At 38.6% G+C, this 15,722-nt stretch overlaps 1 protein-coding gene across 1 annotated transcript; it reads right to left on the reverse strand.

The window, feature by feature from the left end:
* Positions 1-6,972, reverse strand: LOC145776372 (procathepsin L-like). The gene is made up of 8 exons (XM_082587770.1): positions 6,800-6,972; positions 5,031-5,153; positions 3,590-3,754; positions 2,812-2,881; positions 2,301-2,455; positions 1,341-1,506; positions 960-1,065; positions 1-718 (listed from the first exon to the last, which is right to left on the reverse strand). Exons 1-8 carry the CDS (start codon positions 6,914-6,916, stop codon positions 619-621), a joined length of 1,002 nt encoding a protein of 333 aa, XP_082443896.1. The 5' UTR covers positions 6,917-6,972; the 3' UTR covers positions 1-618.
* Positions 6,973-15,722: the final 8,750 nt, after the last annotated feature.

A 15,722-nucleotide genomic window follows, 5' to 3' on the forward strand; every position in this document is an offset into this window, starting at 1 on the left:
TAGGCTGGGCCAACTCGAATTTATTGTTGCGGCTGGTGGTTATGAATCACAACAAGTCCGAGGCATCGTATAACTTCAAGTTGGAATGAGAGAATGAAAACTCAGTCAAAGTCACCACGCTACAAACTTGCGATAAAACTGTGTCAGTCAAAGTGTTTTGTGTACCGAAAATTCATCTACTTTGTGTAACGGCAGCATTTTGACACACATGGCGAAAGCTTGTGAAAGTTAACTGGATGTAGGAATGAAAGTTAAAGACACAGTATATGACACCACATCCACGACATCACAAGACGTACCGGTGGTAGCCTACAATTTTTTCAAAACACGCATTTACAAGAAAAAACAATAAACTGATGTAGCGTTATAAATTGATGAATGTACGTACACGTACTTGCATTATGCGCATATCATGACAACTCTACCAGCACATACATAGCGTTCAGGTATAACAAAAATATATTGCCAGACACACGTGTCATATAAAACAGAACGCATGTACAAACAAATCACACAACGCTATAGGGGAATACTGCTCAAATCGACAATAAACGTTGCATTGTCAGTGATGATGTCTCATCCGGTTATGAAAGCAACATCATCCACAAAGGCACAGCATTAAAGAGTGGGGTAGCTGGCTTGAGAAGCAATACCGCACTGGTTGTTTTTGTTTCGGGCCATTTTGATGTAGCCTTTTTCGCCCCATTGAGTTCCCCAGCTGAAAAGTGAGAAAAAGGTTTTAGTTAATATGAAATGGAAATATAAAACAAATTAAATAAGCACAGGACATTTAAACTGCAAATTTGTTTTAAAAATTTTGGTTACAATTTTCTTCGTTTGTATAGTGCAATGACACAATATCTTCCCATATCCAAATGCATTGCATAAGCTCTGTTAAACGTTGGTTGCGCTACTGCCAATACGGTTTTGCACAACAGAAACAAGCTGCACCAACCAACCTGTTCTTAACAAGCCAGTAATCTTGACCACCATCACTCCCGTAACCAATCACCAACACACCGTGGTCCAATTGAACAGGGCTGCAGTCGGGTTCGTTGTACACGCCTGAGTTAGTGAATGGCTATTAAAAAGCTTAACAATTATTAGGATAATGATTATAATAATTTGGCAAAGCTTTACTTTTGATTTGTGAACACGCAAATCGATATCTTGAACCAACAAAACCGACGAAGTTCACGGTAGTCGCCTGATCACTTTGGATATGCAAGACCACAACACGAACAAAAAGGGTACAACCTGTCCACAAGGTCACCAAAATCGTCTGCTTGAGATAAAGTTCAGTACACATTCTGTAAAACAGAACAGTCAGTCTCAATTACCACTGGAGTAGAATTGAAAGGACTGATGGCTGGCATCGATGGCAACAGAAATAGGTCCGACAGTGGCGACCGCTTCTTTCAATGCCTGTTCATCTTCATGGGGAATGTCAACGTAGCCATTGTCTTCCGCTCCGGCCTTCGACTTCTTGTATCGGCATCTGTCGTCCTGTTTTCAAACATATAAATTGACTGTGATTGTAAGCAGCGTTATTCGCAATAACCGCTATGTAAGCGCTATTGTGCACCCTTTTTTTATTTAAGAAATAATGTTTGGTTTTAAGCTTCACACGGCAGATACCTTAACCAAGGGAAATATGACATATTCACGAATTCGCTATTTGTGAATAGGTTACATTACAATATCCCTCAACAGTGCTACAGTTATGCAATAATTACGGCTTTCATAACAGCGGACAAAGGAAGGTACCTAATTGAATAGCGCAAAGTTCAAACGTCCTTTGAGACAAAGAACACAGCGAAATTACATCACAATGACAATGCGTAGGTCGCAGGTCTCACAATCAATAAACAGTTACCACGCATCAGGTGATCTGAAGAGAACTCGAGGTAGTCTACCCACCCGGAAAATTCAACAGTGCACACTCGTTTGTTTACCAGATATTTTTTTATGCTGTTGGGCCCACGACTACGCATAGGTTCTCACAAATCACATGTCATGTTGCATAATGACATGGCATAATAGGACTTGATTCTGTGACGCCAACGCTTATTCCGAATCGTTCGTCATAATAGATCAATGACAAAGCACACAATTTGATAGCCTTCACAAGAAAAACGTTTAACCATTTCCTCAAACTTTACGTTTTCTATATGTACATCAAATATACAATTCTTGGAAACGCAACCGTCCGCAAACATGACACAAGCTGTCACACAACAAACATGTTTATCAGTCGACTTTCGATGAAGCGCGTAAATACGGCCAACACAGTCACCAACCATTCCTTCGTATGGGTAAGATTCCTCTGTGTCAATGCCTCCCTGAATTTTGATATACCGAAAGGCCTGATCCATGAGTCCGCCATCGCACCCTTCGTTGCCTTCTGGAGTGCTGCAGTCAATCAGATTCTGTTCGCTCAAACTTACGAGTTTTCCTGGAAAACATAAAAGTTACCTATATAAAAAAGTGATTCAGTTGTTGAAAAGATGCTTTGTTATTATTCACAACAACCATAACCATTGAACCATAAGGCAGCCAATAAACGATCGCACTCATAATCTCATATCTTCAACGCAACGTATTCGTGAAGCGTAAAATTAAAATTTAGTACCTCAAAGTTTTCCTAATGTATAGACAAGCCATGCCTATGAAATCTGTAACACCAGATTCAGCAAAAATATTTAAGTTAATCGTTTCACAAAAGTAGATTCAAGTGCACTGAACCCAAGTTTGAGAAAAGTTTAAACCTCAATTAGTATATTGAAACCATGAAACACCGTTGTTGCGCACCTGTCTTTCGTTTGTGCTGACCTTCCAACGAACCAGTGGCACTGAAGGACCAACACGACCCACACTGACCCTGTCGAAAAAAAAAAGACTTTAAGCTAATTCATCTGTTAACATGCTTAACCAGACATTCACAATTTCAAAGTCGACTGTGGAAAGAATAATGCGATCAGCAGATGACGAACCAATTCAGTGGCAAACTAATTCGTCAAACATCCTCATTAGATGGCAGCTGTATTGGTTGGTTTGCACAAAGATCGTTCAAGCAGACCTCTGTTTTCGTCTGCTTCATATCCTGTACTTATTTGGATTTACATCAGACATAAAATGCTGCGTGTTACGATGCAGTTTTAAAAATTACAAATGAGCTTGCTTATGCATTATGCCACAACAGCCACATGCATCTATGCCATCATGTGATCCGCCCATAAATTATAATACGCTGAAACATGTTTTTCTGACAGCAACATCGTAACATGAGTCAGCAATTTTTGGAACTGGCATAAACATTTAAGCACAATCGTACAGGAAGACTGACATTCCAAACGGCTTAGTCACAAGACAGCTGATGAATGGAAATGCTATGAAAAATTTTGCAACGCCTCTTTGAAAAGATTTGCTTTGTCATTGAAACTTACATTGACAAGCAAACTTGTCATATTTTTGGCAGCTTTCTAACCTGAAAATAAGCAATGCATGAACGCGATAATTTCATATCTCAAACAGCCAGTAGCAACAGAAGGATATGTTGATTTACTTACATTAAAAAACATTGAGATACCTGATTTTTAACACCGGTGACAAGGCCAGAATCTCTCCAATCAACTTTAGTAGGATATGTAGCATTGTCAATATTTAAAAGCGTAAGATAAGGTTGACCAGGTTTTCTCTTGGAACGCATATCATTCCTGTAACCATTCATCGTCTTGGTGAATTCAGTTCCGTTCTGCATAAAAAAAGTACCATTGCAAAAAAATTTGGTTAGTTGCTATAAATATTTTGCAGAAACTTGTTGATTTTTATAAAAAAACTAACCATTCTTTTGCATTATATAATTAATACAGGCCTCGAAATTTGTAGTTTTTTCCGGCGGTCAAGCATGTCCTACCGGACTGGCCCTTTCAGCGGACATTTAATATCTCAACCGGACATATTTTTTGCGTGAACTGTATCAGCGTGAATAAGGTCTCCACATTGGCCTAAGCACGTGCGGAACCCAGGTGAGACTTGCTTCTCTGTGACGTTTCTTTTTAACAAACGATCAATGTAACGCAATAATCCTCATTGTTAAAATTAGAATACATATCCTGCCGAAAAGTTCAGACAACTTTATTTCAAGGCAACATTGCAAGGCGTTGATGTAAAAATGGCTACTTTTGCCATCAGCTCGTTTAACCACGCCACTCTAATGTGATCTTTAAAGCAATTGCCTGTACTACTGTGTGATTGTTTCAGCTCCGTATTTGTTCGCGTTAAACAAACAATTGTAACAATTCAAATTTAAAATATATTTTTGCTGCATTAGCTCTATTTTTGTCAAGAATTTTGCGGCGGTCATTTATGACCGACCAATGAGTCGGCTTCGGCAGACATTCGAGGTTATTCCGGCGGTCATGTCCGCCATGACCGCCGGATATTTCGAGGCCTGTAATACACTCATATTATTTGATGTAAAACATCACTTACTATATATATTGAATATTATAATAAGTTACTATGAATTATATATTAATAAGAAAATGTGGACAAATCACATTTATAGTCTGCTTGATCACATGGGGTGGGTGTTACATTTCAAACCATTTCCAATTGTAAACTTGTTCAGAGAATGGATTAAAACTGCAATTAAATGCTGCATTACATCTATTTCTCAACTCTGAGCTTATGCAACTGAAAGCATCCAACAGTTGCCATTAACTAATCTTTTCAAGCTATTATGGGAGTTTAGCCTACTGGACACTCACATGTACACAGTTTAAAATTAAACGCCTGGTAAACAATCTCATCTTACAGCAAATTTATAATATATATTTGTAATTAAGGTTTAATTATGGAATGGCTTAAAAGGAAAGCAGGCATTTAAAATATGTTTAGCACAAAACAATAGCTTTGACATTTTAGCAACTGATTGTTGTTACTGCATGCAAAATATGACAAAGAAACTAAACAAACATTGAACAATGGTGGTTAATTGAAATTATAAATCGAAGACAAATATATACCAAGTCTCCATAATGGTTCATTTCAAGTCTGTATGAATGCTTCTTCAAAGAATGTTCAAAATTATGCTTCTTAATGATTTCCCAATTGGCTTGCCATGTTTTAAAACGATGCTCTTCCTCTTTCTGAAAGACAAAATGTTATCGAGTCAAAATATCCAATAAAAAAAGTAAGATTTAAAATAAATCATTGCTGCATGACAAAGAGAAACATCATTTTAAAAAAACTAACTGAAGTCAATTATTTTGGGATGCAACCTAGTTCGTACCCTGAACAGTTCGCACCCTCAGTTCGTACCCTGAAAAAATCAAGAAAAAAAATTTAAAAAAGCGGAAGTCGCTGATTGCAGTTTCCGCAAACATTTTAAAACTTTCCCCCTGAAAAGATCGAGAGAAAAATAGCATAAAGCCGAAGTCGCTGATTGCAGTTTCCGCTAACCCTCACCCTAACGCTAACCCTCACTGATCGCAGTTTCCACAAACATTTTTCTGCTTTTTCCGCTAACTATGCACCTATGCTCTAGCCTTAACCCTCGCTGATCGCAGTTTTCGCAAACATTTTTCCGTAGTTTCCGCTAACCGCAGTTTCCGCTAACCCTTACCCTAACCTTAGAGTAATCTATGCTCTAACCCTAACCCTCGCTGATTGCAGTTTCCCAAACATTTTTCCGCAGTTTCCGCTAACCCTTACCCTAACCATAGAGTAATCTATGCTCTAACCCTTACCCTCGCTGATCACAGTTTCCGCAAACATTTTTCCGCTGTTTCCGCCAACCGTAGTATCCGCTTACCCTAACTCTAACCATCGAGTAATCTATGATCTCTAACCCTAACCCTCGCTGATCGCAGTTTTCGCAAATATTTTTTCCGCAGTTTCCGCTAACCCTAACCCTCGAGTTGTTTGCGGAAACTCCGATCAGCGACTTCGGCTTTGTGCTATTAAACTGTGATCAGCGACTTCGGCTTTTTTTATTTTTTTTTCTCAATCTTTTCAGGGTACGAACTGAGGGTATGAACTGTTCAGGGTACGAACTAGGTTGCACCCATTATTTTGAATATATAACCACTTTGTTACGGTATATCTTTTAATTCTTACCAATAGGTACAAATATTCACATCGCTTAGTTTCAGACAATATGCGTTAATCATTTTCATATGTTAATTTTGTAAGTGTTAATTCTTTAACAGTTGTCTCATGAAACAATGCATGGAATATATTTTAGTGCCCATGCCAGATTCAATTAATCTATTCGAATAAGGACTTTTGATGATCTCCTTTTAGGGTGAAACAGGCTATTAAAGAAATATATGCCAAGCAATTTTAGCCATTAACCATGCATACACTGCTGCAATACTAAGAGTTGAGATATGTGTCATCACTATAAAAGCATTATTTTAGCGTGGAGTTTATTAAATTAACGCAATAATGGCAGTAATATAATTGCAACATGGTTGTCATTATGCAGAACAAAAAAGTCTCTTACTGCCCAACTTTTGTTAAAATGATGTAATTGGGTAAATCTACAATAGGCTAATACAACAATGCTGAATATACCATTATTAGCTGAATTAATATCTACTTCATACAATATAATAAACAATGTTTCACACTCTAGGCCAAATTCCAATCAGAAGTTGTTGGTACACCACTCCAATCAAATAGTGAGTCACAAATCAAGTACTTTGGCTTCTTTGTATATGTATACAATAACAATATCCAGTGTAGTAAGAATACTGTAAGCTCAGAAACAATAATAAACAAATAGTCTTACCAGATCATCATAAACTTTATTATAAAAATCCTTCCATTCTTTGAACAAACTCAAATCATCTTGAAATGCTGCTACAAACGCAAGAGATGAAAGAAACATGAAAACTTGCAACTTCATCTTGACAATACAAATATTTAAAACTTAGTACAAAATTGACTGGAAGTATAAGGAACAAGAGATATTAACAAACCTTACACTCCAACAAATTCTTTGGCTACAAGAAACTTCTATGACCAGACAGCTACAAATATAGTGGCGAAAAGAGCGAGTGAATCGCATATCTCAAGTAGTTTTTTTTTTACTTATGCGTATCTTACGACATCAACTAACGACAGTTTACCATCCCACAACTAGGCCTGTTGTGTTTTTAAACTGGTGTTTCTTATCGTACATCTTCTTCACGTTTACAATGTACACGGCTATACGCATTATCATTTCACTGTGATGGTTAAAAATAAAATACAAAATTAATCGGCCTGGTTCCGACGTCAATTTTTCAGTTTTAATCTTCGGGCTTTAACTTCACACACCCATCCCACTCGCCAGTGAATTTCATAATAGCAAGGAAGAAAGACACTCAAGTCAAACTGTCAAAGGCTCAAAGCACTGGCAATCTGGCTGCTCTGGCACACGCAGTTCGTTTGATTTCGACAAAACAGATGTTCTTTTTTCTTTGTTCCCGCAAGTCACATGATGATGTCACATGTCATGTGATTCCCTCAGGCAATGCCTCACCAAATCGGGTTTATTGTTGGTTTGTTCGACGTAAATAGCGCGAAGATTGCAGATTACAGATTTTGTTGGTGAGCTTTGAGCTGTAAAAGTAGTTTTCAAACTGTTCGGTTACTCGAAGCTTTGCAACAGCAATTTCTGACTACACAGCTTTTATAGGTTATTGCAATGCAAATTTTGGAAACTGCAAGAATTCACAACCAAATTTTGACAACTTCGTTGTGTTATTTTGCTTGTTTTGATTATTATCAAATAAGTCTTGTGCGATCGATTCGAGTAACCAAAAATTATGAACAGGCTACCGTAGCCTATATTATACTGCTTAGCCTACTGTGTTTTTTCCTCTTGTTTCTGGCGCAACCAACACAAGACTCATGCCCATGATAGTTTTCATTGTTGATATGTTGCTGGCGCAACCAACACATACTGTAGTTTTAATTCTTTATTGTTGGGGTTGTTGCTGACGCAGCCAAAGAAATCTGTTCCAGTTTTACAGAATTTCAAAATTTTGTTATTTTATTATGTCACAATGATGTGTACTGGTAGCGGTAGTTTATTAGAATCACAGAGCTGGAAAACCAGAAACAACAAAGCAACGTGGCGTGAGCAAAGAAAACGGATCTTGTTGCGTCATAATGTGTATCATCAGCATCCCACGAGCAAAGTATAAATATAAACAGTTGTGTGTGGTTATAATTACAAAAAAAAGTATTGGGATTTCTCTCTCCAAGTTTGTTAGGCTATACGTAACCATGGTTAGCTATAATCCAAGATCATTTACATTTTACAAAGAAGATTTTAATTTTATTTATTTGCAAACATCAGTACAATTGTAGTGTGTGGCTTATAATATCCTCAAAATAATTCTAAAAAACCAACAAACTAATCGATAAGGAATATAGGCTTAGTATCCTTGCATTAAAAAATAAATATATGATTGAAAAATTTGTCACAAAGTAGCTCCTAAATGGCTGCACTGGTAGCCTACCATCAATGGTAGGTTTGTACAATGGACAATGTACAGTGTACACTGTACAGGAAGCTAACGACCTCGACAAGTTGTTTCAATGTGACGTCATCCTTCTTTCGAATTTCGTTTGAGCTAGTGCAAAGTTTGCACTCGCTCAAACTTGCACTGCAAACCAATGATGCAACATGACATCAGCTTTCTCGCGATGACAACTGATTGCCGCTGAACAGAATTCTTTTTTTTGTAATTAACCACAAAATTTTGGGGAAGGAGCAAATAAGTATTTTACATATGTAAGTGAGGCCGATAATGAGTCACTGAAGACGGAAGCACCCATAGGGGATCTGGGGACTTCCTACAACATTTTTTGAAAAAATACTTTAAAATTGCCTTTTCTGAGAGTACTTTTAGCCTAAATCAATAGTAACACTTTGTTAAATGATGCTGTAAAAGAGAGTGGAATTTTTATTTAAAACATTTCGGGGGGCAATTTCCCCCTTAGCCCCTTGACTACGCTCTTGTCCACAGCAACACATTCATTTCTATTTCCTTCCAAGGCAAACATCAGCTTCAACCAAAATAACGTTTTTGAAATAAAGCGTACATGAACGTCAAATCTTTATCACGACCTTTACTTTGTAGCCAAAAGCGACTGCAATACTGTAAGTGCAAGTGAAATAGGCTACTTTATTGTCTTTCGTCGTATAAACTGAGTAATTCAAGAAGAGGGAATTATTGTGAATTGTGATGTCCATCTCGCTATGCCTGTTCGGCAAGTTTCTGAGTTTGGTAGATTATAGTTAGATATAAAGTTTAGACTTTCAATATGTGAAGCTCAAATTAACTTATTTTTAAAGACGCCATAGAAAGAGCTGTTCAAGTATTGTTGACGACTTTCAGCGGGCTATTAAAAACGTCATTGCATTGACTTTTAGATTGACGACAAACGTCATAGTTGAAGTGAAAGTGAAGTGAAAAAAGACTAGAAAATAGTTCAGTTCAGTTCAGTTGTTTTTATTTCTGACCATCATATCAAAACAATACACGTCAACATAGCAAAGGTCGAGAAAAAGGTAGAAGCGACAAAACGCAAACGTTAAAAACGTGCTTGTGACAGAAGTAAGTTATTGAGTTGAAAAAAAAATTTGGCACGGTCGCAACACCTTCAGAAAAATTTAAGATATAAGAAAATAAAAAAAAGAAAATGTTAATAAACAAAAAAAAAACAAATAAATTTAGACTATAGCTTTATTAGCCCACATAGCTTTAGCTGATATATTTAAGATTTGTATGGACAGTTGCTATGAAGATCGGCCATGGTGCGTTATCAAGAGTGCTGATGGTCTTAAGGGGAACACGTCTTGATGCGTTTAGCTCATAGCAAGAAGAGCAAGGCAGGCAAAGAAAACCCCACAAAGAAATCCTACCACGGGCAAAGTCATTTCAAGCGCAACGCACCATAGGCCTTGCACGACTCACAAAATAGATAGGCTATAACTTGACGACACTGAAAACAATGACGAAAACAAATAAAACAAACTAGCATTTAAACAACATCATCATCTTTCGGAAATTCAATTATACCCAGGGAAGTTATGTCTTGAAGATATCAAGCGTGCTTTGATAAAAGTTGCGTTGATAAAGCGATAATTTTAAACCCCAGTCAGCTAAACTCGTCACTTCCACACTGATCCAACGTTGAATTAATGCAAAAACGACAGGCATCGCTAGCTGGGAAGTAGTAGTGGCATGTCACAGTAATATGATAAATTTGGGTTACCGTGTATATGTTTTACACGTTAAACCATAACAAAAGTGATAAAGATATCATTTGTAAATAGTGTCATAAGATAAACTTTTTCGAATTAACCACAAGTTGGAAACAGTGCTATTCGCTATTCCAACAGGCTTCCTGCGTGACAGCTTAAATTACTATAGAAATTATACGTTAAGACTGAGCCCCAATTTTATGTAGCCTACTTTTTTTCAAGAACAGTTTTTTCTGACTCCGATCAGTTGTCTTAAATTTCTTTTTTTTTTTTTTTGCTGCACGAGGATTTAGTCGCTTCGGCACGATTGGACACTTGAAAATTTTTTGATTGCTTACAAAAAACGTTTTATTTTTTTGTTTCCGGTTATAGGTGCATGACATCAAGACACCATTACGCAGGCCTATTAGGTTACCAAGATACGTTGAAAATTGCTGTCCACGATTCTTGGAATCAAAGACTAGCATTCTTCCTTGAACAAAAGTAGAATTTTTGGTTAAATATTTTTCCCAATCTTTCCTGCTATGCCGCTGAGGGCAATGTTTAACATCAAACTATATTGATTGATTGAATCTTTATTGAGAGATAAATCTTGGCAGTTTTGCATACTTGTAGTGGAGGCTTTGAACCACTGACACATGTCCGGCCACCGAATTTGACAGATTGAAGTTTCCAATTATTGGAAGTGTTGTTGTCTGTGAATTATTCCATTCACATCTACCTGGTGCCGCCAAGACATAGGACAATTTGGACTCGGTACCGATGAGATGTTCTAGCCCCATATTGACACTTCTGAGAAAAAGGCACTAGGCTCTATCCAAAGAGTACGTGATGGTTTCTTCAAGTTTTCGGCCCTTAGAAAATAACTTTTAGGGTTTTGGATAGAAATTAAAATAAAATTATACCAGTAGTCTTACAATATCTTATTGTATCCAAAAATCAAAACTAAAGTAGGCTAAAATTTAGAAACTTTGCCAAATAGGCCTAACCTCCCTCCCCCCTTATTTATAGCCACCTAGATCAGTTCAGTTCAGTTGTTTTTTTATTTCTGACCATCATATCAAAACAATACACGTCAACATAGCAAAGGTCGAGAAAAAGGTAGAAGCGACAAAACGCGAACGTTAAAACGTGCTTGTGACCGAAGTAAGTTATTGAGTTGAAAAAAATTTGGCACGGTCGCAACACCTTCAGAAAAATTTAAGATATAAAGGGAAAAAAAAAATAAAAAATGTAACAAAACATATAAACATATATAGGCTACAACTTTATTAGCCTACATAACTTTAGCTGATATATTGAAGATTTGTATGGACAGTTGCTATGAAGATCGGCCATGGTGCGTTATCAAGAGTGCTGATGGTCTTAAGGGGAACACGTCTTGATGCGTTTAGCTCATAGCAAGAAGAGCAAGGCAGGCAAAGAAAACCCCACAAAGAAATCCTACCACGGGCAAAGCCATTTCAAGCGCAACGCACCATAGGCCTTGCACGACTCACAAAATAGATAGGCTATAACTTGACGACACTGAAAACAATGACGAAAACAAATAAAACAAACTAGCGAAAACAACATCATCATCTTTCGGAAATTAAATTCATCATCTTAGATACACAGATATGTAGTCTACTTTCTAGACCCTAGTCTAGAAGTGGGCTTGGTCTACAGGACACTGGCCTTACTTGTCAACGTGCAAACCTCTAGGCCAGGGCTTCCCGATTGGGGGTGCTCGCACCCCCAGGGGGTGCGAGTAGCTGTTGCTGGGGGTGCGAGAATCCACCGACGAAGAAGAGTTATACCGCGTATATATAGAGATGGATTTTGTTTAACGAGGGAGGTGGTGATTATCTCTCAGAGCATTCTATGTTGGCCCATACAGCACAATGCACAACAACAATACTGGTAGGCCTACCACCCAACAAGTTGCTGATAACAAAAAGGCTGTGGTCCGAACGTCACGCGATTGGTGGCGGATAATGTGATAATATTGTGTCAGCAATTTGCTCATTGTTGGCAATTGTTTGCTCGTTGTTGGCAATTTCTTATCGTACACATTGGGAAAGTACGCGTTTTAAGCGAGAACGAAGTTTTTACTGAGGCAAAGGAAAGTGTCAGCTACTAGTCAGGCTAAAAACAGAACTGGTATTGGCCTGACTAGCAAGTAGCAACTGGCATTACACGCCGGTGGTCCTTGCAATAAAGGAATGGCAGAGGCAGGAGAAAAGTCAAAGATCTTGATTAACGCCATTATGTTCTCAGTTTGCGTTATTTCTTTATTTATTCACTGTTGCATTTTGTGTGATTGCGCTGTTGAAGGCTGTCCTTTTTTCTATTCGTTAGCCATATAAAGACCGGTGAGCTGCTTTACTGCGTTGTTTTCGTACGCATTTTGAATTTTTTTTTCTCAGAACCACTCCGCTTCAAAACAGGGGGTGCGAGATTGGCTTCATCAATCCCATGGGGTGTGGGGTGATAAACGAATCGGGAAGCCCTGCTCTAGGCCTAATCAGAACTGAGCTGAGCAGATAGCGTAAATACCGAAGCAATTTTGATTTTGAACTCTAAGTTAAATTTAAACTACTTCATATCCCGTTGAAATGACAGTTTTAAGAATCCAAATCGTCAAAGTGTGATTATTGAATTTCAGATCATTGCAAATCTCCTTGTGTCACTTTCAAAAAATTACAAATCTTTTCCTGTTACCAAGGGGGCAAGATGCTTTCCGGATTTTCAACACAAGTGCTAAAATCTTTCTATCATTTGTAAAGCAGCCTAACAATATCACATCGTAAATCTGGGGTGGTAACAGGATAGACCCTCGGCCCAGGAGGCTTACACGACGAAGAAGAAGCACAAAAGTATCACAAAATCTTACAAAATTTAAGCAAAGACTACTTTTATCAACTAGCTTGTTAGGCTACTCAAACTATCAACTTACAGCCCACTAGCAGTTTTAAATGTTAATCCCTACTTTCTACGTAGGCTAGTGTTATGTATTTTAGTTTATTTGCATTGAAACGATGTACTTTGTTTTCGTTTCCCTCAGATCTTCTCTTTTGCTTTGTATTCATCCGCATGCTTTTGTTAATTGGCACTTCTCGTTTTGGGCTAACTTTGCAGGTTTCACACTATATCTTGGTTGTGCAATTTTATAATAAAGCAGAATTCCAGTATGACTCTGATTGAATGAGCTAAGAACACAACAGAGTTATTTGGCGACGAGGATGGGATGCTGAACGTCTGAACGAGAAACTTACAGTGGTACGCAGAGCGTTCAGTTTAGTTCCTATACAAGTTTTAATTTCTACAAGTTTTAGTTTCTACGATTATTTACAATATGGACAAAGTCGTGGAATTAATGCAGTCGCAGCTGGAACATATGCGACAACAGATGCAACAGCAAGAAGTTTCATGCAACAGATGCAACATGCAACAGATTCAAAAATGCAACAGCAAAGTGCAGATGATGTTGATATTGTCTGCGCAATTGATACGTTGGATTCGCAGGTTAGTCATTCCGATTCTTCTACTTTGCGCAAGGAAACTTCTAAGGATCCGGTCTTGTCTAAAATCATTCGATTCACACAAGAAGAACAGGCACGACAACAAATGCAACAGCAAGAACGCCATCATGAAGAACAACTGAAGGAGTTAATTTCAGCCCTCAAAATTCCATGCGAATCAGAAAACCAAAATCGATTATCTCAAGCCATTCCTAAATTTTGTGAGTTTGATTCAGCTTTAGAACTTTGGACTGATTATTGGTCACGTTTTTGCACATTTGTAAAAGCACAATCCGTTCCTGATGATAAGAAGGCTCAAGTTTTCCTCACTAACCAGTCAGCCAGCATCTACAAGATGATCCTTAATCTGGCCGCACAAGAGTCTACAGCAAAGCCAATCAATGAACTTACAATGGAGGAAATTTCTAATTACACGAAGGCACAGTTCGACCCTAAGCGCTTCGTTATTCGTGAACGATTTCGCTTCTGGAGCAACTTGAAGCGGAAACCAGGTGAGACTGTTCCAGAATTGGGTGCACGAATAAGGCAAGCCGCTGCCACGTGCGACTTTTCTTCTATTACTAATCCTTTAGATCAGCGGTTCCCAAAGTGGGCGCCAGCGCCCCCCTGGGGGCGTTTGCGACCATGAAGGGGGCGCTGGCTATAAAGTGGGCGATTGGGGGGCGCTGAGAGTAAACCAGGGCAGTTACAAGAAAAAGTTTGCAAAGGATTTTTGTCATGCAATTATGTTGGCAACGTCGCTTCGCAGTGCCCTACAAGTTTGTTGAGGTCGTAACGCATGACTTACTTTGAAGCACTGCGAATATGCAAACCCGATCTTTTGAGCGCTTACTACTCCACACCGAAGTACGATGGCTTTCCAAGGGAAATTGCCTTGCACGATTTTAATCGCTGTTTGAAACGGTCGTGGAATTTCCATAGAGTTGTGACCCTGGCCTTGCGAATGACGTCTTGGTTGTGAGAAATGATATCGCCTACTTGTCAGACATATTTTCCAAATTTAATGAGTCTATCCCTTCACGGTAACGAAGTAAACCTAATCAAGGTGAAATCGGCACTGTCTGGGTTCAGTGATAAGCTCGCGTTCTATCAGCAAAATTTGGCTAGACGAGAATTTTTCCAAATCTCAAGCTTGCATCAACTTGATACCAGTGACAGAGGCATATTTGATGTTGATGAAGAGACGTACAGCAATCATCTTCAAGAAGTACACAAAGACATGGGAGTTCGATTCCATGATGTATTTCAGTTGTTTGTTTGTTTTATCTTTACCCTGCATTGCGGGAAAGCGGACTTGAGCGCCATGCATCGGTGTACTCCTTCCGACGTACACCTGACCCACGCTGCAGCCGACGGCAATGTCTGTTTCCGGTTGTCTACTCTACTTATAACTTAAATTTGGTACTACCCATTACTCGAAATCGATCACTGGGTAGAGGCAATTATCGTAAAGTTTCTTGCCCAGAGAAACAACATCAAGTGCGGGTGGCTGGAGTCGAACATGCAGGCTCTCGACTGCGATCCCAACACGCTAACCACTCGGCCACTGCTGCGGAGTCTGACTGGGTAATCTCTGACTAGATAATCGACCCATTCTGTGATATTTCCAAACATGGAATTCTTGAGGAGGAACTGATAACATTGCAAGGCGATTTTGCACTCAAACCGAAGTTCAATATCTCGCATCAATAGTTCTGGTTACAGAACCAAATCAAAGAGAAATACCCTCACGTGTGGAATCGGGTCAAATTTTTTATCATAGTCTTTCCCGGCTCATACTTGGTGGAGCGTGCTTTCAGTGCCGTGACAACGCTTCTGGATAATAAAAGAAACCGTCTTGTCATACTTAGATAGAGGGAGACTTAAGATTGTTCCTATGCAACTGAAGCCCGATGTCAAGAGACTGATGACATTGCACCAACCTCATC

The sequence above is a fragment of the Aplidium turbinatum genome, chromosome 8, assembly GCF_918807975.1.
Source record: "Aplidium turbinatum chromosome 8, kaAplTurb1.1, whole genome shotgun sequence".
Classification (NCBI taxonomy): Eukaryota; Metazoa; Chordata; class Ascidiacea; order Aplousobranchia; family Polyclinidae; genus Aplidium; species Aplidium turbinatum.